General features: G+C 45.4%; 1 protein-coding gene across 5 annotated transcripts in view; it reads left to right on the top strand.

The window, feature by feature from the left end:
* Positions 1-13342, top strand: part of CHFR (checkpoint with forkhead and ring finger domains) — a 46382-nt gene extending 33040 nt beyond the window's left edge. For all 5 annotated transcript variants that reach the window (XM_038762460.1, XM_038762458.1, XM_038762459.1 and 2 more), the window contains 7 exons: positions 2116-2235; positions 2771-2854; positions 3662-3732; positions 4579-4666; positions 6542-6649; positions 7120-7192; positions 10614-13342. In XM_038762460.1, coding sequence (XP_038618388.1) covers positions 2116-2235; positions 2771-2854; positions 3662-3732; positions 4579-4666; positions 6542-6649; positions 7120-7192; positions 10614-10656 — 587 coding nt within the window. In that variant the 3' untranslated portion in view covers positions 10657-13342. The remainder of the gene's footprint in view (positions 1-2115; positions 2236-2770; positions 2855-3661; positions 3733-4578; positions 4667-6541; positions 6650-7119; positions 7193-10613) is intronic.
* Positions 13343-23988: the final 10646 nt, after the last annotated feature.

The raw sequence follows: 23988 nt of genomic DNA, 5'->3' as shown, positions 1-23988 counted from the left end.
AAGCGCTTAACAAATACCATCATTATTATTATTAAAGATTTCTCAGTCCATCTCTTTTCAGTTTTTGCGCTTGCTCTATTGACAATGATTCCAGCATCTTACCCTTCATCAAAGGCTGTCATGGTGATTTAGGTGGTGTAGCACTCACCTCTACCCTCCACCTCTTATTAATCTAAGTGCCTTTGCTAGTGTACTGGGATGACAAAGGAAGATCTGTCAGAAAGAGGAGCCCACACCTTTGGGCAAAGTTAGGATTGGTTATTAGTTTTCTTGCTTAGTAATAGTTGTCTACATCTGATGCCTCCTCTTTCTCTCCTCCAATTCCCTCCTTGACTCCCCCCACCCCAACAATCCCTCTTCCACCCCCTTCTCCAGAAATAGCCATCCGTAAAGGTCACCAGTGACCTCCATCTTCCCTAATCTAATGGCCTGTACTCCATCCTAACCTTGCTCGACCTCTGCCTTCAACGCTGTAGACCACCCCCTTATCTTGGAAATATTATGTAACCTTGGCTTCACTGACATCCTCCTCTCCTGATTCTCCCATCTCTGGCCATTTATTCTCTGTCTCTTTAACAGGCTTCTCCTTTCTTTCCCACCCTCTAAAGAGCCCATTGTTGGGTAGGGACCGTCTCTATATGTTGCCAACTTGTACTCCCCAAGCGCTTAGTACAGTACTCTGCACACAGTAAGCGCTCAATAAATACGATTGATTGAATGAATGAATGAATGTGGGGTCCCTCAGTGTTCAGTTCTCGGTCCCCTTCTATTCTCCCTCTTGCCTCCAGTACAGCTCTACTTGGATGTCCTGCTGAAACCTCAAACATAACATGTCCAAACCAAAATACTTCATCTTTGCTCCCACCTTCTATCTTTGCAACCTCTGTAGAATCCAGTCTATCCACCCCATCCATATTACTACCGTGCTGATCCAAGCACTCATATCCTGCCTTGACTAATGCATCAATCAGCCTCCTTGCCTACTTTTCTGCCTCCTTTTTCTCCCCACTTTGCTGCCTGGATCATTTTCCTAAAAGAAGTCCAGCCCATGTCTTCCCATTCCTCAAATACCTCCAATTTTTTTATGGTATTTGTTAAGTGCTTACAATGTGTTAAGCACTGTTCTAAGCTGGATAGTTGCCCATCCATTTCCACATCAAACAGAAACTCCTTTCCTTAAGCTTTAAGGCACTCAAACCACTCTCCCCCTCATCTGTCTACTACAGCTTAGCCCACCTTCCTCTGTCGGGTCTGTCTCGCCTCCAACCCCTTGTCCATGTCCTGCCTCTGGCATGGAATGCCGTCCATCTTCATATCAGACAGACCATCGCTGTCCCCACCTTCAGAGCCTTATTTTAAAATCCCACCTCCTCCAACAGGCCTCCCCAAGCAAGCCTTCATTTCCCCTACCTGTCTCACCCATGCACTTGATATTCACTTGATATTCATTTTAAGCACTTGATATTCACCCCGCCATCAGCACTCATGCACATATCCTCATACCCTGCCACTTCCCCTCTCTGTATTTATTTCAATATCCATCTCTCCCTCTAGACTGAAAGCTTCTTGAGGGCAGGGATCATGTCTACTAACTGTTGTCTTGTACTCTCCCAAGCACTTAGGGCAGTGGTCTGCACACAGTAAACATTCAGTAAATACCATCGATTGATTGATATTGCATATATGGTAGGGACTGTCTCTGTATGTTGCCAATTTGTACTTCCCAAGCGCTTAGTACAGTGCTCTGCACATAGTAAGCGCTCAATAAATACGATTGATGATGATGATGATGATTCTTTCTCTCTGTGGAGTGAACTGTAGAAGACATTCAGTTGTTTGGCAGAATTCTGCCTAGGCACTCTTCCCCTACCCACATGAGGTAGCTGCTCCAGCGATCTCTTTGTTTAAAATACATTGAGTTGTTTAATAGTGGAGTGTTATAAAGCGGTCTAGGGACTCTCCGCCTGCCCATCCTCGCCCTTCCTTTGTTTTCTTCTGACAAAGCCTTTTGCTCTACTGGCGCGTTTGGGGATGATTTTGAAAATGTGCTTTTCTTGTGGGTCCACCTTGCTCTGTCATCTCCCTGAACCCGAACCCTTGGCATCTTCATTCCAGTGGTCCAGGAATATGTGTGTCCTTCCCAAGGAAGCCATGCAATATGCACTTGCTGTTTCCAGCCGATGCCTGACCGAAGAGCCGAGAGGGAGCAGAATCCCCACGTCGCCCCTCAGCAGTGTAAGTGATCCCCGCAGGCTCTGCTACGCAACTGGACGAGCGGGCTAGTCTGCCGAGCATCTGGCCCGGCCACTGGGAAATAGGGGCCGGAGACTGTTCTGGCAAAGCCAGTGCTTAAGCTCCCCAAACTCAAAAACCTCCCTGTGACACAATGCTGCTGTCGGAAGGTAGGAAGCTTTGGTCAGGGGCCAATTCTCTCCTCTCCCCCTCCCAGTTTTACCCTTGAGTACAGTTTAATGCAAATTGCTTTCAAATATATTAGCATTTCATAGATGATAGCTGGAGAGGCTTAGATCTTTGTTGTCATAGTAACATCTCATGGTGCATTAACAGAGACAGATCCTACTGCCAGATTCCACCCGGGCTCCATTTTTTCATTAAATGCATCGCAGCGATGCAATTTGCGTTAACCTCTCGAGAAGCTCTGAGTTCCTGGTCCCCAGTGCTGGGTGGGCTAGTGGGGGAAGCAGAATGCGGGTGTCATCACGGAGCCCCCCCCCACCAAACCGACGGGGTTTCTCTTTTGTTTTCGCAGGCACCGTTTGCTTACAGCTCTTCTGCCACCTCTACTGGGGCTGTACTCGAATGGGCTGTTTCGGCTGCCTGGCGCCCTTTTGCGGTAGGGCTCTTCTGTCCCCATCTTCCTTGGCATGTGGTCTCTGAAATGGAGGGCAGGCCCACGTGGTGCGTGGGCGTGACAGATGATTCGGGGCAGGGGGAATTTGTTTGTTGCCTAGTCAGAGACCTTTGGAGCCCCATTTGGGAAAGTGAACAGGTTTGTCATTAAAGGGGCTGGAACACGTCTGTCACTGTGAAATCAAGCATATTCCCGGGTTATATGCAAGAGGAGTAAACAAGGAGAACACATCACTCTAGTAACTGAATATCAATGAGCCATAGTCTTCCGATCTTAAAATACCACAGTCGTGGACAGGAGGGTCCGGGGAACTGTTTCTTTTTCTTCCCCACATGTCCCCCCGTTAAGGGTCTTCCCTGGTCGCCTGCTTCATTTTGTTTTAATAATTTATTCTTTATCCCTGATAAAATCCACAGTCATTGAGGAATTGCACATTTTTATAGAATTTTCGACATTTCTGATTTTTCACGTTTTGCCATCATAGTCTTTTGATTGGCCGAAATTACCTTTATTGCGGGTGTCCGTAAGAACCAGGTGTTTGGTGTTTAATATTACAGATTTATCATAGGTACCCTCCATTCTCTGTAAGACTCCACTGAGGGTAAGGCTCAATGTGATTGTGAGCCTGAAATGGCCAAAACAGGACCCCCGGTTCCAGCCACAAAGGCTGTCCTTTGTTGGGCTGTTGTGTTTCTTGTCTGTGGTTATTTGTGACGTGGTTGAGAATAGCACATTTGTAAAGATGATTTCAAGTTAAAGAAATTAACTTTCCACTCTTCTTCTCAACAGAGATAAATCTTGGTGAGAAATGTTTAGATGGTGTCCTAAACAACAACAACCATGAGTCAGATATTCTAAAGGTATTTTGCTTTTTGAAACTTAGCTTTACAATACCAAATGATGTTGGAGGAAAAAAAAAACAACAAAGCCTGGTGTTTCATAATGATGAGCAGAGAAAAATCATCTGACATTTCTCCTCCGGGGTATGGTTAAATCACTGCCAAGTAGTGAATTCCAGTTGCCAAGCCTGTCAGAAAGCCACTGCTGGACCACTGAGCCCAGCATTCCGGCAATACAGGTCTGGAGTGGTTTCAGTGGTCCAAGGAGGCCATTCAGTTCAAGTCCCACTGGCTGCCGCACCTGCCCAAGAGCCTGCTCCGAATAGGTCTGGGATTGAAAGCCTGGATATCAATTAGTCAGAAGTCTTTGTATTGTTTTAAACCGTACTGTTTTATTGATTTTACTATTTCAGTGAGTCTCTATGTGCAAAGATTATTATTATTATTTAATATTTAGTATTGGCACATATGGGGTCTATAATATTCTCCTTGGAGCAAGTTTATACTGTTGAGAACTTCAAAAGGCAAAAAACTCGGAAGTAGTCTCTGAGTCTTTTTTTCCAAAGGAAATGTACGGTACTTTGGAAAGTGATTCAATGGGTAATAAGGGGTTTATTTGGCCACTTAATTATTTTCCATCTCCAACTGAATCAAATGTGTCTGTGGAAGCTCAGAGAACACTTAGTGGCAACAGCCTGGCCTTGTTTCAAAAGGGAAATTAAAGTTCCTTTTTTTGGTTGTTTTTTTTTAGCCATCTCATTATCTGCAAATTTAGGATTAAATGCATTTTTAAATAGGCTTTTGGAACGTCTTAGCCTAATTTCTGACTCCGTGACATTATGTTCTATGCTAATTTCTGTCTCTTAGAATTACCTGGCATCCAGGGGTTTAACATGGAAGAACATGTTAAATGAAAGTCTCCTAGCTCTTCAAAGGGGAGTATTTATGCTATCAGGTAGGTCTGTGATTTTCTTTTTTACCCCTCATAAGGACGTAGAGCACATTTTCCTTGAAGTTCCCTTTTTATGACATTGGGGTCTCTATGGGCACACTCAATGTAGATAGGGAGGGTGGAGTAGCACCACATATTTGAACATGTCTACCAACTCTCTTACATTGTTCTCTTCCAGTAAATCAATCAATCAATCAATCAGTCGTATTTATTGAGCGCTTACTGTGTGTAGAGCACTGTACTAAGCGCTTGGGAAGTACAAGTTGGCAACATATAGAGAGGGTCCCTACCCAACAGTGGGTTCACAGTCTAGAAGGGGGAGACAGAGAACAAAACAAAACATATTAACAAAATAAAATAGAATAGATATGTACGATTGATCTGTCCCCATGAGCACTGGCTGTTGGGGACTTAAGCAATCAATCATACTTACTGAGTGCTTACTGTATGCAGAGTACTGTGCTAAGTATGTGGGAGAACACAGTGTAACAGAGTTGGTAGAAACATTTCCTTCCCACAGTGAGCTTACAGTCTAGCGGGGAAACAGAAATTTAAATAAAGAAATTACGGATGTGTATATAGGTCTGTGGGGCCGAGGGTGAGGTGACTAAAACATTTAGATAATAATAATAATGATGGTATTTGTTAAGCGCTTACTATGTGCAAAGCACTGTTCTAAGCACTGGGGAGGTTGCAAGGTGATCAGGTTGTCCCACTGGGAGTTCACAGTTTTAATCCCCATTTTACAGATGAGGTAACTGAGGCACAGAGAATTTAAGTGACTTGCCCAAAGTCACAGAGCTAACAAGTTGGTGTAGCCGGGATTTGAACCCATGACCCCTGACTCCAAAGCCCGTGCTCTTTCCACTGAGCCATGCTGCTTCTCATAAGATCTAAGTGCAAAGGTGATGCAGAAGGTAGAGGGAGTAGGGGAAAAGATGGTTTAACTGGGGAAGGTCTCTTGGAGAAAATGTGATTTGAGTAAGGCTTCGAAGGTGGGGAGTGTGTTGTCTGTTGTATGTGAAAGGGGAGCGAGTTCTAGGCCAGAGGGAGGATGTGGGCAAGGGGTCTGCCACGACATAGACAGGAGCAAATGTTAGGATTAGAGGAACAAAGTGTGTGGACAGGGTTATAGTAGGAAATCACGAGGTGTAAGGTAGGCCTCCTGGAGGAGATGGGATTTCTGAAAGACTTAAAAGATGCAGAGAGATGTGGTCTGTTGGGTATATGGGAGAAGGGAGTTCCAGGAAAGCAAGAGGGTGATGGCAGGAAAGACAAGAATGAGGCACAGTGAACAAACAGTTCGGCTGGAAAAGAATGAAGCTTGTGAGTTGGGTCTCGGTAGGAGAGAAATAAGGTGGAGCTGATTGAGTGCCTTAAAGCCAATGATCAGGAGAGCAGAGGAGTGGGCAGCCACTGGAGGTTTTTGACGAATGGGGACATTTATTCATTCATTCAGTCATATTTATTGAGTGCTTACTGTGTGCAGAGCGACATGTGAGCAGAGTGAAGCCTTCAAGAGATTGTCTGGGGAGCAGAACATGTGCTTTCCGTTTGTAGGATGGTCTCTGAGTCGTCCATACTGAAACAGCTCCTCCAGCCCTTTAGGTGGCAAGAAGTGGGGTCCCCTAAGGCCCGCTCAAGATACATCCAAATCTCTGAGACAGTTTTAGGGTGTCCCAAAGCCACTTGGGCAGGTGGCAATGCCGATTAACCCTGAAATTTCAGCAGTTGATTGGCACTTCAATCTTCAGTGATATCAAAAGTGACTAGAAGCCATAGATGTCATTTTTTATCAAAGTCTATAAACAGAATCGCAGTGGCATTTTGTGCAACATCGGACCGTGTGAGGAGTGTGCTAAATTGTTTCCTCTTCAGATTACAGAATTACTGGGAACACCGTGCTATGTTACTGTTGTGGTCTCCGCAGCTTTCGCGAACTTACTTATCAGTACAGGCAGAACATCCCTGCCTCTGAATTACCAGGTGAGGAGAATTTCAAAGATATAATAACAATTGATTCGGAACCCAAGGCTGTCAGTTTCCCAAAGCACTTAGTCTTTGAAAGAAGACTCTTTGTGGATTCTGCCAAAATCTGAGGTGAGCTAGTTTTAACACATACCCTCTGACTCTTGACGCCAGTGTTGTTTTGGAATGATCTCTGCTCCTTTGAACAATAGGCAACTCCTTCCTGAGTTTGCTTAGGAAGCTGAGTCTCCGTGCTGCCGTTAATCAGAAGGGTGTGCTTTTCAATTAGAGCTATAGAAGGCCCATTACAGGAAACCGAAATAATTTTGTTTCTGGCAATGGGGGCTTTTGATCAAAGATTTTTCTGTCGTCTTTCTGAAAAGTGCTTTTGGAAGCCAACCAGCAAGAGTTCTTAGAACGAATGCCCTTCAGATGTATTTTATCTCTTCAACCCCTGCAATGGTTTCAGTATATGTATTTTTTCATAGTGACTGTGACATCCCGGCCTGACTGCTATTGGGGACGAAACTGCCGGACTCAGGTGAAAGCACACCATGCTATGTGAGTGGCAGGATTCCTGTTTTGAATTTCATTGGGGCAGGGGGAAAGGAGGGGGGGAAGGAAGGAGAATGATAATAATAATAATAATAATAACAGTAGTATTTATTAAGCACTTATTGGTGTCCTGGCACCGAACTAAGCGCCGGGATAGATAAAAGATAATCAGGTCCCACATGGGGCTCACAGTCTAGGAGGGCGAACAGATATTGAGTCTCCATTTTGCCAAAGAAAGAACTGAGGTACAGAGAAATGAAGTGACACGGCCAAGGTCTCATGGCAGAGCTGGGATTAATAATAATAATGATGATGGCATTTATTAAGTGCTTACTATGAGCAAAGCATTGTTCTAAGTGCTAGGGAGGTTACAAGGTGATCAGGTTGTCCCACAGGGGGCTAACAGTCTTAATCCCCATTTTACAGATGAGGTAACTGAGGCACAGAGAAGTTAAGTGACTTGCCCAAAGTCACACAGCTGACAATTGGCAGAGCCAGTATTTGAACCCATGACCTCCGACTCCAAAGCCCGTGCTCTTTCCACTGAGCCACGCTGTCAGAGGTCATGGGCTCAAATCCTGGGCCTGCCAATTGTCAGCTGTGTGACTTTGGGCAAGTCACTTAACTTCTCTGTGTCTCAGTTACCTCAACTGTGAAATGGGGATGAAGACTGTGAGCTAGAGTCCAGGTCCTTTGTCTCCCAGATCCGGGCTCTTTCACCTAGATCAACTTGCTTCTGTTGAGAAGGGGGAGAAGCAGTGACTTCTAAAATAGGGCTGCTGACCTATAAGGGCGAGGAGAAGCAACTCTGCCCCCAGGTTCCTGCTGGTGCACAATCAATCAGGCAATCAGTGAACCAGTGGTATGTATTGAGCACTTTGTGCAGAGCACTGTGCTAAGCCCTTGGGAGAGTACAGTATAACAGAGCTGGTAGATATGTTCCCCCAGTATTCTGGGGAGCGATGCCAACTGTGGGGTATCCCTAGTAAATAGCTGAAATGGATTAGCATATTTCCACAAGCAGAAGCAAAGAAGGGACATGCAACTTCCCGGTACTTGGGTCTTGGTCCAATCTCCCACCCGTCTCCCAAAGTGGCTAAAATAGTTGCTGTACAACCAAAGTTTCCAAAGTGGAGGTGGCCTTATGATCAAATTTTCCAATGTGAGAAACAAGCATTTACTGGTTGTGTAGGCAGCTTAAATAGAAATGCCTTGTTGCTCTACCCTGGCTTGCTTTGGGGAACTAACTCTGGGGTAAGAATATAACCTCCTGAAAAACTTCTTGTGTGTCTTTTCAAACCGGCCTCCATTTGTTACGTTGAACTGTCGGTTAGCTCTGGTGTCCACAGCCAATGGTTTCCAAATGTCTCTTGACATCAGAGTTCTCTTGCTTTCCTTAAAAATGTATGTGCCACATTTCCTTGGGTACCTTGAAGGGGTGAAAAATGTCCTTTAAATGTCTCTCAGTATCCAGATCTAAGGCATCTGCACGTTCATTTCCCAAGGGGACTGTGCCAGAGAAAACCAAGCAGTAAAACTTCCAGAAGGGCTTGACTGAAATATCCCAAGATGCATGTAGGGTCAAGGGGAGTATTGTTGATTCAGCAGTAGATATTGGGTGAAGATGGTTTTGGGGTCCTAGTAAGAAGCATTCTCATTCATTCATTCATTCAATCGTATTTATTGAGCGCTTACTGTGTACAGGGCACTGTACTAAGCGCTCACTTTGCGGCACTCTGGGAATGGGTTAAAAAAAACAAGCTAACACTCACTTCTAGGGCTCTGGTATAAATCCCAAGTCACCAGGCAGTGTGCTGAGTTTCCTCGACTCAGCATTCACGCAGCTATCAGTTCTATTGTCAAAAGCCCATTGGCTGTATCAGAGCTGCCAAAATTATTACAACTTTTGTGCAGCTGGGAAGGAGTTTCTTCCCAGAAGTAGATTTGCTCATTCCAAAGCACATGACCATCCAGACCAACTCAGTGCACAGGAAATGCTTCAGCTTTGAGTTTAGACAGAAGTCACTCTGCAGGATATCATAAGACTGCCATATGGTCCGATGCATAGCATCAGATCACTTGGAGAACTCCCCCCGGTCTGGAGATCTTGGAAACCCAAACCTGCTGATTTTATTCATTTAGTGAACTTTGTGATGTTTCACTGGCCAGTGTAAAGTCTGCATTTTGGGGAGGAAGAACTGAGAAATTCGTATCATTAGATGCAGGTTTTTTATGGTATTTGTTAAATGTTTTCTATGTGCTAGGCACTGTACTGAGCGCTGGGGTAGATACAAGCTAATCAGATTGGTACAGTCCCCGTCCCGTGTGGGGCTCACAGTCTTCATCCTCATTTTAGAGATGAGGTAACTGAGGTCCTGAGACGTGAAGTGACTTGCCCAAGGTCACACAGCAGACAAGTGTAAGAGCCAGAATTAGAACCCAGGTCCTTCTGACTCCCAGGCCTGTGCTCTATCCATTGGGCCATGCTGCTTCTCAGTTTGTTTTGACAGGAAGAAGTCTACATCCCTGTCATTTGGTTTGCCCTCTCTGGCTTACTGACCATAGAATTGAACCTGAGAAATGATAGTAAGTGGCCGTGGAGAAGCCTGGATGGCTCCCCCTTCCCCTGCTGTGACCACCTGGGAAACTCCTCCGGCAGCCAGGCTATTCTTTGGGGCACGAGGAGAAGAGAAGCCAGGTTGTATAATAATAATAATTATTGATATTATGGTATTTGCTAAGCGCTTACTACGAGCCAGGCACTGTTCTAAGCGCTGGGGTGGATACAAGCAAATCAGGGTGGACACAATCACTGTCCTCACAGTTTCAATCCCCATTTTACAGACGAGGTAACTGAGGCAGAGAAGTGAAATGACTTGCCCGAGGTCACACAGCAGACAAGCGGAGGAGCCGGGATTAAAGCCCAGGACTCCCAGGACTGAGCTGTATCCACCAGGCCATGCTGCTTCTCCAAAAATGGAGAAGGTTTGGCTAGGTCCAATGAGATTTTTGCATTTGGACAAAGCAACCATCCTCTCTGGGCCTCTGGTTTCCTCATCTGAAGAAAGTTCTGGCAACTGGTGCTTCTTGAGCACTTTTGGGCTGGCACCACTGCCATCCTAAGCACCTCGGCGGTCAGAGTTGAGGGGAGGAGCCAGTGGTTCCAGTGACACGCTGCTCCTGATGTCAGCGGGCATCCCAGGCACGGCGATGGAATGAAGATGGGCAATTGAACCCAGTTGGTGTGTCCTCCTGCCACGGCTGGGTCGGGCAGAGGGTGACTCCGGGCTGGGGTCCACCCAACTCGGTAGTGCTCTGTGAATCCCTGTGGGTCAGCTGTGGTGGTGATCTTACAGACTTTTGAAATTCAGTCTGTTTGAATGTGGGGTCCCTCTCTTGTGTAATCTGGACGTCTTTCTCTTTGCAGGAAATTCAATCACATCTGTGAACAAACACGCTTCAAGAACTAGATTTCGAAGCACTGCAACGGTCTTGGCTATTTGGTGTCGGTAAAGGACGATAATAAAGAAGGCCTCAAATACTGAACACAGGTGTTTTCAGGGCATTTTCACAGTTCCCTTAGCACAGGGAGTTGGATATCTTCACATCAGATACTCTGATGGGACCTTTTTCTTGGTAGAGCTTTACACTTTTGAGTAAGACTTTTTTTTTTTCTTCAAGACGTCTCCTGAAAGCATCGCACCCCATCGCCGTCACCGAGCTGTCCGCCTCTCCTCCGTCAGCAGTCAGAGGGGCGGCAGACACGCTGATGAATGGGAATGTGCTTGGCCTGAGTGAACTGGTAGGATGATCAAGGACAAATCCTGCTCCGAAGCAGTAGTGCTACACTTTCAGGCGGGTGTGTTTAAGAGCCATTCCTATCAAAGGACAGAACCGTCCCTGTATGTCCAGGCCTCAGTCCTGCGGCTGCTCGCCGTCTGTTTTCCTTTTTCTACCTTTACCAAAATTGTAGTTAGATCAGGAGTCTGTTTTTAAGAAAAATTTCCTAGGGCAAAACAAAACAAAAAGACTTTGTTCGTCAAAATATACTTTGTTTCCTTGTCATCAAAAGAGGAGCCAACGTTTACAGCTTGTAGGGCATGCAGAGGGCTTTGCAGTAGGAAAACCACAGTTTTATATGTGTTGTCTTTTAGTTGAGTAGTTTTGGGGGGCCTCTCTCACTTGCCATTAGAATGAAATATTTCAGATAGTAGCACAAATAATTTTCAAGCCAATTGAAAGTCAGAGTAGGATCATGTGTATGAAAGCATAAATTTCGATTTTCTTTTTTTCTTTTAATTTTGTATAAACTGTATAGAAACTTCATATCACAAGACCAAAACAATATCATTGACAGAGAGCAGATGGTAATAAGATGGTGCAATTCTTTTGGAAAGGGGGTGGTGCTTCTTTAGTAGCATTGTATGTTAGTGAAGGTAGTCTTCCTCATGCCTCTGGCCCCTAGCATGTGCACATTTCTGTGTCAGATCACCGTATTAGAAAGGTGGTAACTTTTGCAGTGAACAGCAGCTTTATCATGAAGAACAAATACGATTCAAACTAACGAGCAATACGGACCCGCAGAGCGGAAGGTGGTAGAAGTCTCGGAAGCGTGGAGGCTCTCGGCATCGGAGCAGTGCTTTTTTCCCCTCGCACTGCACGGATGACTAGACATGAACATCCCAGATTGAAGGCATCGCAGCTCAAAAATGTTTCCCATTCCGTTGGCAACCGGGATGCTACATCTGCCTTAGCCCAACACACAGTCGTTTGTGTACCTGACATCTGGCCGGACCCAATGGATGGTATCCAAACACGTTACCTCTTGATCCATCGTGTCACTTACACCGAGCCTTATTTGAGGAGGCAGATTCATTCTTTTGGGTAAAGACGCACGGCGGGTTTGACAGTTGAATCCCAGACTCCCGGTCTGCCTCTTATCACCGTCCATTTGTCGGAGGCGGTCATCCAGTGTTTCCCTTGACTGGTAGAAAGAAACCCAGAAAAATGCCAGCCTGTAAGTGGATGGGTTCACAGGTCCCACCGTGCTGAGAGCAGTCGATCTGGCGTGTTCTTTCCTGACCCGCTCTCCTTGGCAATTTTTCCCGCAGTAGGATTTGAAACTTCATCTGGAATAATACTTGAAACGTTGTTTTATTTAAAAGATGTTTGTTTTTACCTTTTTTTTTTCCTCTAATGAACTAACTTCTGTTGCATCTGTAATCACTTATGTTTGGAAATTTGCAAGCCAATTTTATTGTATCTTCTCAGGAATACCATTTCCAGCTGTCACGTCTTGCTTTTGGGCAGGCTAGGAGAGGGTAGGTAAGCATTCTGCTTTGGTGGAGAAAGGCCCTTTCAAGTTAAAATGCAGCAATGTTCCTGCTCCCTCTCTCTTCCTCCTCCTCCTCCTTTTTTCAGTACCCACGTTTCCAGCAGGGACGCGTTCATTGCAGTGCTGGGCATTCCGGTCACCAGCAGGCTGATCTTTCTTCATCGATGATAAATGAAAGGCACCGTCTCACTTTACCCAACTTGGCTTATGCCTGTGCAACCAGTCGGATTAAATAGGGCCATATTTGTATGTCGGCCTTTGTAAACTACCTGAATAATAGAAATTCTCTGGTCTCATCCCTTCTCCCCACCACTTTTTTTTTTCCACTTCGGGAACAAATCTGCTTTTCTATGCATAGAGTTGAAGTAGTGCAATGTATCAAGCTTTCTTCAGGTTAGGCTGGACCTGGAAATGCTATGATAAGGGGAAACAAACTCCTGTTGGATTTGCTCTTAGGTTGCTTAAGGGCATCTTTTGTGGGTATTACATACTCTGTACATTAGTCCTTTTTAAATGTCTGGTTGCCTGGTGATCTTTAGTTAATGTGATAATTGAGTGGACCCTGCTTGGTGTAACTTGAACTACGGCAAAGGTGCAGCGTATTTTTTAATCTCTGTAAAACGCACCCCCTAGTCTTTAGAATAGAATTTTGGAAGTAAATCATGAATCTGTGGCCTGCGTCAAGTAGGTCTTGGTTGATGAGATGGATTTTGATCAATGAGAAGATGTTGTTTTATAAAGATGGTGGTGTGTAGTTCTTCCAACTTTTTGTGATTTTTTTTTCCTGGAAAAAAAAAAGAATTACAATCCTCCTTGAGCCATGTTGTTGTCTTTGTCCCTTTGATGTGTACATTTCTGTCTCCTCCCATAATGGTAGTGAGCCCAAGCCATCCCGATGGCAGAAATGGAGCCTCTTGGCTGCAGAATTTTGCTTGGTTTTCCCCTCAGCTAGCAGGTGCCACATGTAATACTGTAATGCATTGATCAAGTAGTGGAGGGATCAAAGTCACCTGTAGATAAAGCTCTAAAGTAGAGTGCTGGAGATTTTGAAACTCTCTCCTTGGGAAGATAGATGTACAGGAAGAATCTTCTCCCTATAGCTCTACCAGCTAAATTCAAACTTTTCTTCCATGTGCCAAATCCCCAATTTGCTCATTGTCTTACAAAAGGCTATTTAAACCAGTACATGTCAAGCTGGAGACCTGACCCATTTTCCTGGTTGGGCTTGTTTTTTTTCCTCTCCACATGTATAATTCACCCTGTTGAAGTGTTTTATCGATTACACGGTGAAGCTTAGAGCCTTGGAAGTAGAGAACAAAGTCATTTCCAGCTCTTTTTTTTTTTTTGGTAAATAATTTCCACCTACCTCTCATCCATCCCTCTTCTGGGATCACTTTCACTTTACTACAGACTTTCAAAAAAGCTAATATGTTCTTTGGGCAATCATTTTCATTGACCCATGTCACCTGGAGACTATAGTTCCACCCAGTGTGGTGGTATACCATTGTTTGGGAGTTGGGAGAACAGAACGAGAGAGATCTATCCATTTCACAGCTGGATTTTCTAGAAACCTCCAACCCCACAATGGGAGATGAAGAGTGCAGAGGACTAACCACTGAGCTAAACTGTATTCTGCTTAGCTGCTTCCACCAGCTTGTGCTCACAAAAGCTCCAGCAACACTGTCTCTCGGGTTTCTTCTTGCTCTACAGGAGAGCTTTCATTCATTCATTCATTCATTCATTCATTCATATTTATTGAGCGCTTACTGTGTGCAGAGCACTGTACTAAGCACTTGGGAAGTACAAGTTGGCAACATAGAGAAGGTCCCTACCCCACAATCAATCAATCAATCAATCGTATTTATTGAGCACTTACTGTGTGCAGAGCACTGTACTAAGCGCTTGGGAAGTACAAGTTGGCAACATATAGAGACAGTCCCTACCCAACAGTGGGCTCACAGTCTAAAAGGGGGAGACAGAGAACAAAACCAAACATACTAACAAAATAAAATAAGTGGAAGAGATATGTAAAAGTAAAATAAATAAATAGAGTAATAAATATGTATAAACATATATACAAATATACAGGCGCTGTGGGGAAGGGAAGGAGGTAAGATGGGGGGGATGGAGAGGGGGACAAGGGGGAGAGGAAGGAAGGGGCTCAGTCTAGCGGGCTCACAGTCTAGAAGGGGGAGACACAACAAAACAAAACGTGGACAGGTGTCAAGTCATCAGAATAAATAGAAGTAAAGCTAGATGCACATAATTAACAAAATAAATAGAATAGTAAATATGTACAAGTAAAATAGAGTAATAAATCTGTACAAAAATATGTACAGGTGCTGGGGGGAGGAGGTAGGGCCCTGGGGGATGGGGAGGAGGAGAGGAAAAAGTGGGCTCAGTGTCAATCTTCTCAGGGTGGAATTGATCAGGTAGGTCATGTTACAAAGCCCAAGCTGGTTCTTAAAGAGGAAGGAATGGTGCAGGTGCATATGTCTAGAAAATTCTCCAAAGTGTCACTGGCAAAGAGAAAAGGAAGGGTATGGGGGGGGGGGTGTAAAAAGAGAAAAGGAAGGGTATTGGGGTGGGGGTGTCCATTCTAGAAGTGGGATGGGTAAAGAAGGGGGAGATCTTATTATACAATCTGGTACCCCAAGTCACGGAAGAGGAAGAAACATCCTCTGATCAGAATGGGGCTTTTCCACAGACCACTGCAACAGAAACCCAAATGTGTCCCTCTTTGGCAACGCTACCACAGTAGTGGATGCCCTCGTGGCTGGCCCTAAGCCTCACAAGAGGAAGCATGACCTTTAGCCTCAAATAAGATCCAGCCATGAGGTCAGCTCTCAAGCCAGCACTCTGGCCGTAGGTGATTGGGAGTCTGACCAGATGGGTGCTTCTCCTGGCCTCCCTGATGTCCTAGGTTTGCTGAACAGTTGCTGAGATGAGAGAAAGGGCTGGAAGTAGATACTAAAGGTTCAGTTGTCCCTCTGCCCCAGGAAATCAGTTAATAAGTCGATGGCATTTATTGAGCATTTAGTGTGTTCAGAGTACTATACTAAACCCTTAAAGTACAACTGAGATGTACCCTAGGAAAGCCACGTTTAGTGGTCTCAGCTCTTTCCTCCCTTGCGGGGTGTGGAGGGTCTTCTCTGTGCTGCCCTCAGTTTAAACAGGAAAATTAAGGCTGTGTCCAGGATCCCTCTGCCTGTGAGTTACAACCTCCCTACCTGGGTTCCCAAGTTGGAATCAGATGGAGCCACGGTGGGAATCACAGCTGCAAAGCCTGAACAGATCCTTTCCTGTCCCTGACTTCAGGCCTGAGGGTGAGAAGAGACAAGGGCAGAGAGGATAATGGGCTGGAAATCTCTGGCCCAGCCTAGCTTCGGCCCTGGACCCAGGACCCGAGTTCAGTCGAGGTCTGAGCCGAAGCATGATTAACTCAGGTCTTGCTTTGAACAGGTGCTATCAACCCATTTATGTTTGCTTCCATGAGCCGCTGGAAGCTGTACTCTCAGCAATCCAAACAGATGCCCCTGCCCTCATCCATCCCTTTCCCTTCCCAAACGTGGCACGGGGACCTCTGCGCTCTTGGGACTCATCTGAGCCCATATACTCAGCACCATATACTGAGGACCCACAGATTAGGATTGGTCCACGAGACAGCAGCTCACTGTTTTACAGGAGAGTAAGATTTCTTTTTAAAGCATCATGGCACGCTGGAATAGATAACGCTACCATATTGGACACAATCCCTTAACCCACATAGAGCTCATTGTCTTAGCCCCATTTTACTGATAAGGAAACAGAGACCCAGACAGGCTAAATGATTTACCCAGAGTGACACAAGTAGGCCCAATGATAGAGTTGGGACTTGACCCTGGGCCTCCCGTCTTCTTTCCAATAAGCCAAGCTGCCTCCCCCTAACTTCTAGGGCAACGTGGAGTGGACTCCACTCTTCCTAGACTAGCGAGCATCACCAGGAACAGGGCAGTGACAGACACTCTTCAGGGTGGCCAGAATCTAAACACGCAATCAGGTAACACCTGAAACCACCCTAGGTAAAGCAAATAGTCCCGCTCAATTCCTCTTTGATCCCGGATATTAAATTCGTGTGCAATCTTAGTAATGTCCTGTTCACTTTTTTGATCTTTTAACCATAAAATATCTAACTCTGTCCCTCATCATAGTTTTCTGAGTCAGTAGAATCAGTTACGGGCTTCCTGGAAAATTTTGTGCTTCTTGTTACATGCTGCTGCTCAGGGTGGAGGGGCATAAAGGGGTCATCCTTATCGACCCCTGCCCATCACCATCCTGTCTCCTGTTCTGGACTCTGACTCTGTACAGTCCTCTGTCCTTCATCTTCCAGATGTCTCCCTCCCATGGGGATTTAGCCAGTAGCATTCAGTTCCTGCTCTGCTGCCCCAGGCTGGAGCCCAGACTGTATCACCGGAGTGATTCTGGGGTGCCGGGGACCAGAAGTCACCATCCTCCATTGCTTGCATGGGAAGAATCTTTCCTGCCTTCTCACTCTGCCCACTGTAATCCACTCTGTGCCACCAACCTCTCTCTGGCAAACCCTCCCCCTAATCTCCCTTAGCTCCTCCTGTGAGGCGAGGAGGGAGAGAGAACAGCAGAACCTCACTGCAATGAACTCATCCCGGTACCTACTGCTCAGCCATCTTCCACAGTTGGCAGTGGGAAAAGGGAGAGGGGCCCGCCTGGTGGAAACTTGGGTCTCATCCACTGCAATCAATCAATCAATCAATCGTATTTATTGAGCGCTTACTATGTGCAGAGTACTGTACTAAGCGCTTGGGAAGTACAAATTGGCAACTGCACATGTTGTTATAATAAATAATATTAGTAATGTGGGGGTTTTAAGCGTTGACTATGTGCCATGCACTGTACTAAGCCCTGGGGTAGATACAAATTAGTTCTGACAGTCCCTGTCCCTCGAGGGGCTCACAGTCTAAGTAACAGGCAGAACAGGTATTTAAACCCCACTAGGCAGATGAGGAAACTGAGGACCGGAGAGGTTAAGTGACTTTCCCCAGGTCACACAGCAGACAAGTGGCTGTGCTGTGGTTAGATCTTGGGTCCTCTGACTCGTAGGCTTGTGCTCTTTCCACTAGTCCATGCTACTTCTCCATCCTTGGGTCTGCTACATATTCCACTGGATAAATGGGTAGGGTTGAGGGAATCCTGATATGATGACCAAGTTGGAAGCCAAGGCCAAGCCTGCCCCTGACTCATGGGAAATTGGGGTTGGCTTCCATGCCTCCATTTCTCTGTAAATAAAGGTGAGCAATTATTTGAGGGGGAAGGCGGGGACATCCTAAGTCACTAAGCAGCCATAACCACATGGGGTGTTGCTAGTATGTGGGACAACCATTCTCAGAGGATCCAAAGAAAAGCCTAAAGCAGAAGAGTTCATGCTGCACACACACACCCTCCTGTTTGGTTAATGGTCCCAGAGGACAGAGTTCTCACTAGACTGTAAGCTCACTGTGGGCAGGGAATGTCTACCAACTCTGTTGTATTATACTCTCCCAAGTGCTTACTATAGTTAGTGCTTTGCACACAGTAAGCACTCGGTAAATACCATTCATTTATATATTTCTTTTTAATGGTATTTGTTAAGTGCTTACTCTAGGCCAGGCTGGACACGTGGCGCTCACAGTCTTAATCCCCATTTTATAGAAGGGGTAACTGCGGCACAGGGAAGTGAAGTGACATGCCCAAGATCACACAGCAGACAAGTGGTGGAGATGGGATTAGATCTCATGTCCTTCTGATTCCCAGGCCTGTGCTCTATCTACTAGGCAACTCTGCTTCTCCTGATTGATTGACTGACAGCATCTGTAAAGCAGGATCATCCATCCGTCACTCAGAGGCAGGGACATCAAGAGGAATTTTTGAAGACCAGGAACCTGCTAGCCACAGTGCCACCTTTACATCAGGAATAGCTTCATCAGAGGAAGAAGGCAATGGTAAACCACTTTGGTACCTTCACCAAGAAAACTCTTTGGAATGCATACCAGAATGACAGAAGATAGAGATGTTCTGAAGAGGGTGTGTCCATGGAGTTGCTATGGGCCAGAAATGACTTGACGGCATTTGAAGAAAAAGAGTATCATCAGAAGGTGAAAACCGTGAAATTTCCACTCACACAGTTTGCATTCTCCATTATCCAGTAATAAAAACTCATGAAAGCTTGGCACTGTTCTGTGGTAGGAAATGGGGAAGGAACCTGGAGAAGCAACATGGTTTAGTGGAGACAGCATAGTCCTGGGGGTCAGAAGGATCTGGGTTCTAATCCCAGCTCTTCCAATTGCTTGCTCTGGGCAAGTCACTTCATTTCTCTGTGCCTCAGTTTCCCTAACTGTAAAATGGTGATACCTGTTCTCCTTCCTACTTGGACTCTGACCTCCATGTGGTACAGGAACTGTGTCTGTGTCTAATTTGTACCTATCCCAGCACTTAGAAAAGTGTCTGACCTATAGTAAGGGCCTAACAACAACAACAAAAACCCTTCCCTTGGAATCAAAGTTCAAACCTCCTTTGGTGCGGATAATAATAATAATAACAATAATAATAATGGCATTTATTAAGTGCTTACTGTGTGCAAAGCACTGTTCTAAGCGCTGGGGACGTTACAAGGTGATCGGGTTGTCCCACGGGGGACTCACAGTCTTAATCCCCATTTTCCAGATGAGGAAACTGAGGCCTAGAGAAGTTAAGTGACTTGCCCAAGGTCACACAGCTGATAAGGGCAGAGCGGGAATTCGAACCCATGACCTCTGACTCCAAAGCCCGGGGTCTGACTCCAGATCCTCAGAAACACACACTGGCTCAGTTGTCTTGTACATTTTTGCCCACGTGGGTCTTTCTCTCTCAGTGCCAGTTATACCATTTGCCCTCACAGTAGGGCATTTGTTCCGAGTCAAGGTGCTGGCTGACATTTAGCAGGGGCCGCCTGTCGATCCGATCAGCCAAGTTCTCCAGGCTGGAGAAGAAATCGAAGCCATTTGGCATTGCAGAGCCCAGGTTCAGAGAACGCAGCAGTTTTGTCACCCGTGTTCAATTCCTGACAGGTGGCAGCATTAAGGTTTCGGTAGCTAAGTATCTCTTTGGATCAGAAATGCTTCATGGGACAGAGAACAATCCAGAGATTCCAACTGTTTCTCGAGTCTGGAGGGCATAGTATCATGGAGTATGTTTGGCAAGAACCTGAGAAAACAGAGCTGGGAAAAAGCCTGGAATATTAGCGGATGGGAGCTAAGAGATTAATGTAAACTCAATATGGGCAAGGAACAGTTCTGCTAATTCTGTTGTAATAATAATAATAATAATGATGGCATTTGTTAAGTGCTTACTATGTGCAAAGCACTGTTCTAAGCGCTGGGGGGATACAAGGTGATCAAGTTGTCCCACGTGGGGCTCACAGTCTTAATCCCCCATTTTACAGATGAGGTCACTGAAGCTCAGAGAAGTTAAGTGACTTGCCCAAGGTCACCCAGCAGACATGTGGCAGAGCTGGGATTCGAACCCATGACCTCTGACTCCAAAGCCCGTGCTCTTTCCACTGAGCCACACTGCTTCTCTGTACTCTCCCAAGTGCTTAGCACAATGCTCTGCATATAGTAAATGCTCAATAAACATCATTGATTAATCTATTAATTGATTGATTTGCCTTTTTGACTCCTTGGAGGCCTACTCAAGGCAAGCACCTGTAAGCGTCACTGTTGGAGACATGACCCAGAGGGCCGGACAGAATGGCTTAGTGGCTTGAACACGGGCCTTGGAGTCAGAAGGGCCTGGGTTCTAATCCCGGCTCTGCCACGTGTCTGCTGTGTGACCTTGGGCAAATCACTTAACTTCTCTGGACCTCAGTTACCTCATCTGTAAAATGAAGATGAGTGTGAGCCCCAGGTGGGACAGGGACTATGTCCAACCTGATTAGCTTCTATCTTCCTCAGGGCTTGGAAAAGTGCTTGGCACATAGTAACTGCTTAATAAGTACCATTATTACTATCATTGTTATTATTCAGCCTGTGGTTTCAAGCTTGAGGTATTCGGCTTTCTCCAGACAACAAGTCTGAGTTGTCTTGGATCTGATCATCCCTCTTATCCCCTATCGAATTTTTTTCTTCGTATCTGAACCCTCCCTCCTTCTCCTTGCTCTCCCTCCCTTTGCTTTCCTCTACTCATCCTGTCTGAGAGATTTGGCTAAGAGCTCCAGATTTTTCTTAGTAATTGTGTGAAGGATGAACTATGGGATATACAATGCAATCAGATCAGACACTATCCCCATCCCCTAGGGAGCTTAGTTAAGGAGGGAGGGAGGCCAGTAATTTTAACCCCATTTTAAAGATGAGGAAACTGAGGCACAGAGAAGTGAAGTGAGGTGTCCAAGATAACCCAATCGGGACTAGAAGCCAGGTCTCCTTATTCCCAGCCCTGTGTTCTTTCCACTGCTTTATGTCAGAGGCATTATTAAAAAACTGGTAAACCTCCCCTAGCTTCACCTAGGTTTCCTGGGATGTCTGGCCTTGTGGTAAATAAGAATAGCAGGTTAGTTGTTGGGACTAGGGCCAAGGTGGGGGCTAGAGGAAGGGTTAGGCTGGACCACCAGGTTCTCTTCCCCTGGAACTAGAGTTGCTCGGGCTGGCCAAATAGCAGCAGTAGTGGGTAGAGGATCAGGCTTCATCTCTTCCTCCTCCCTACTCCCTGAGGTTCTACCAGGCCATGTTGTCCATGACATCAGGGAGAATGGCGATCTTGATATGTGTATGTGTTTAGAGTAATGGGGGTGGGGAGGGTGAGAGAAAGAGGGAGAGAGAATGAGAATCAAGCAGGGGGCTGAATAAAAATCTTTATGGCTCCCCAAGGAAGCAAAAAACAAATACTGTCCTTCCCTTATGATGCTGGGTCACACATATTTTAACCCCAAAGCAATCCTGAGTGAAAGCGTTGACGTGGGCCAGACCCAGCCTGATTTAAGTTTAATTATGACTCACCCTAACCCAATCTGAACCCAACATAACTTTACAATTTAATAGGAAATAAATATCCATAAAATATAGGCCCACCCCTAGCCTGACCTGAAATGATTTCAGCTGTCTAACCCGAATTTGTACAGCTTACTGGTCAACCTCCAGGTCCCCAGGGTCACAGATCGGTCTGCTCATCACGGCTTTGGGGCTTCTGGGAGATTTTATAATGGTTCTTTGGGTGCCTTTCATCCCAGTAGCCATTAACTAGCCCATTGGTTGTTTGAAAGACCTATTGCCTCTCCTGATGGTGCTTTTGACAAAGGAGGAAGAGCTTTTTGCCCTAAGGTTCTGCTGTATGCTCTTCAGATAATTTGCATTCCCTCGTAAGCATCCCAACCCACCCTAAACCCCACTGCTTCTGGGATCAAATCAAAGTTTCTGACCCTCAGCTTCAAAGCTAGTGCTCCTTCTCCCTTATTTTTCTCTTCTGCACCACTCCAGTTTAGGCTCCTTTCTCCTGTCAGGTAAATCTGGCTCTTGGACCAATTCCTTAGATTTTCTACCTAGAGCACCCTTCCCATCCACCTTCGCCAAACCACCTTCTCCAGGAGTCATTCCAATGAATCCCATCCCATCTTCCTGGTGTTGTCATTCCCTCAGCCTCCTTAACACTCGTGAATTTATCTGTGTATCCTTACTGATTTGTTTGTGCCAAATGAATGAATCTCTAGCCTCTCATTCTTTAACGTATTGAATATCCATCCATTTATACCTACCTTCTTTGCCACTGACCTACAAATGCCTCGAGGGCAGGGATTGATCTTTCACTTTCTGTATCAGTCAGTCAATAGTATTTAATGACTGCTTACCGTGTGCAGAGCACTGTACTAAATGCTCGGGTGAGTACAATGTAACAATAAACAGACACATTCCCTGCCCATAATGAGTTTAGTCTAGAGGGAGAGACAGAAATTAAAATAAATCAATAAATCAATACAGATGCATATATAAATGTTGTGGGGCTGGAAGGGGGATTGAATAAAGGGAGCAAGTCAGGGTGACGCAGACCTGATCACCTTGTATCCTCCCCAGCGCTTAGAACAGTGCTTTGCGCATAGTAAGCGCTTAACAAATACCAACATTTTTTTCCAGCGTTTAGAACAGTGCTTTGCACGTAGTAAGCGCTTAATGAATGCCATTATTATTATTATTAAGGGAGCAGGAGATGAGGAAAGGAGGGCTTGGGGAAGGCCTCTTGGAAGAGATGGGCCTTCAATAGGGCTTTGAAGGTGGGGAGAATAATTGTCTGTTGGATATGGCACATAGTTGAGGGGTCTACAGCCAACAGGCTCTCCATCACTGCTGATGATTATCATGATTATACTGGAAACTAAAAGAAAAAACGCCCAGCCATCTGGAATCTTTGCATTTATGTCCTCATTGGTGAGTCGCGTTAATGAATGGAGTCTCTCAGGGAAACAAAGCAGACAGGGAGGGAGTTTGGCTGGTTCTTTCCAGAGGATTCATGGAATCCTTCTTGGCTTAACACTGCTTCTGATACTGGGATCCTGCGGAGAAATTTTAGGCCAAGGGGAGGAGCCTAAATAGTAATTAAGGCTTATGACTGAGTGCCAGGCCTGGGTTCGTATCCAATTCTGCCAACGGCTAATCAGCTACCTACGTGACCAGGCAGCTTCTGCCAACTAACTGCCTTGGATATTTCTGAAATATAAAATGGGGTTAATCATTTTCATTTACCATTGGCTTCTTTCTGCAGGAAGGAAGCATTTTGAAGACTTTAATTGAAGACGGTATCCATGCCAACACTGTGTTAGTTCACTGTAGGGAGAACCTGTTTCATGTTCAGCCTGAAAAAGAAGAAAGTATAGGTTCAAAATAAAAAAAATAATAATAATAATGGCATTTCTTAAGTGCTTACTATGTGCAAAGCACTGTTCTAAGCACTGGGGAGGTTACAAGGTGATCAGATTGTCCCTTGTGAGGCTCACAGTCTTAATCCCCATTTAATCTCAATAATAATAATAATAATAATAATAATAATAATAATAATAATAATGGCATTTATTAAGCGCTTACTATGTGCAAAGCACTGTACTAAGCGCTGGGGAATTTGCAAGGTGATCAGGTTGTCCCACGTGGGGCTCACGGTCTTAATCCCCATTTTACAGAGGAGGTAACTGAGGCCCAGAGAAGTGCAGTGACTTGTCCAAGGTCACACAGGTGACAAGCGGTGGCGGGGGATTCGAACCCCTGACATCTGACTCTTGCCACTGAACCACACTGGTTCGCTATACTGTACTATACTATAGTGTAATATACTATATACTATCCTGTTACCAAGCGCTTAGTACAGTGCTCTACACACAGTAAGCGCTTAATAAATATGATTGAATGAAAAAAATTAAGAGGCGGCCTTAAATGGTGGCTAGAGCATCAACACTTTTATT

This window comes from Tachyglossus aculeatus, chromosome 21 (assembly GCF_015852505.1).
Source record: "Tachyglossus aculeatus isolate mTacAcu1 chromosome 21, mTacAcu1.pri, whole genome shotgun sequence".
Classification (NCBI taxonomy): Eukaryota; Metazoa; Chordata; class Mammalia; order Monotremata; family Tachyglossidae; genus Tachyglossus; species Tachyglossus aculeatus.
The sequence above is the reverse complement of the archived record's forward strand: the minus strand, read 5'-3'. Positions and strand labels throughout refer to the sequence as shown.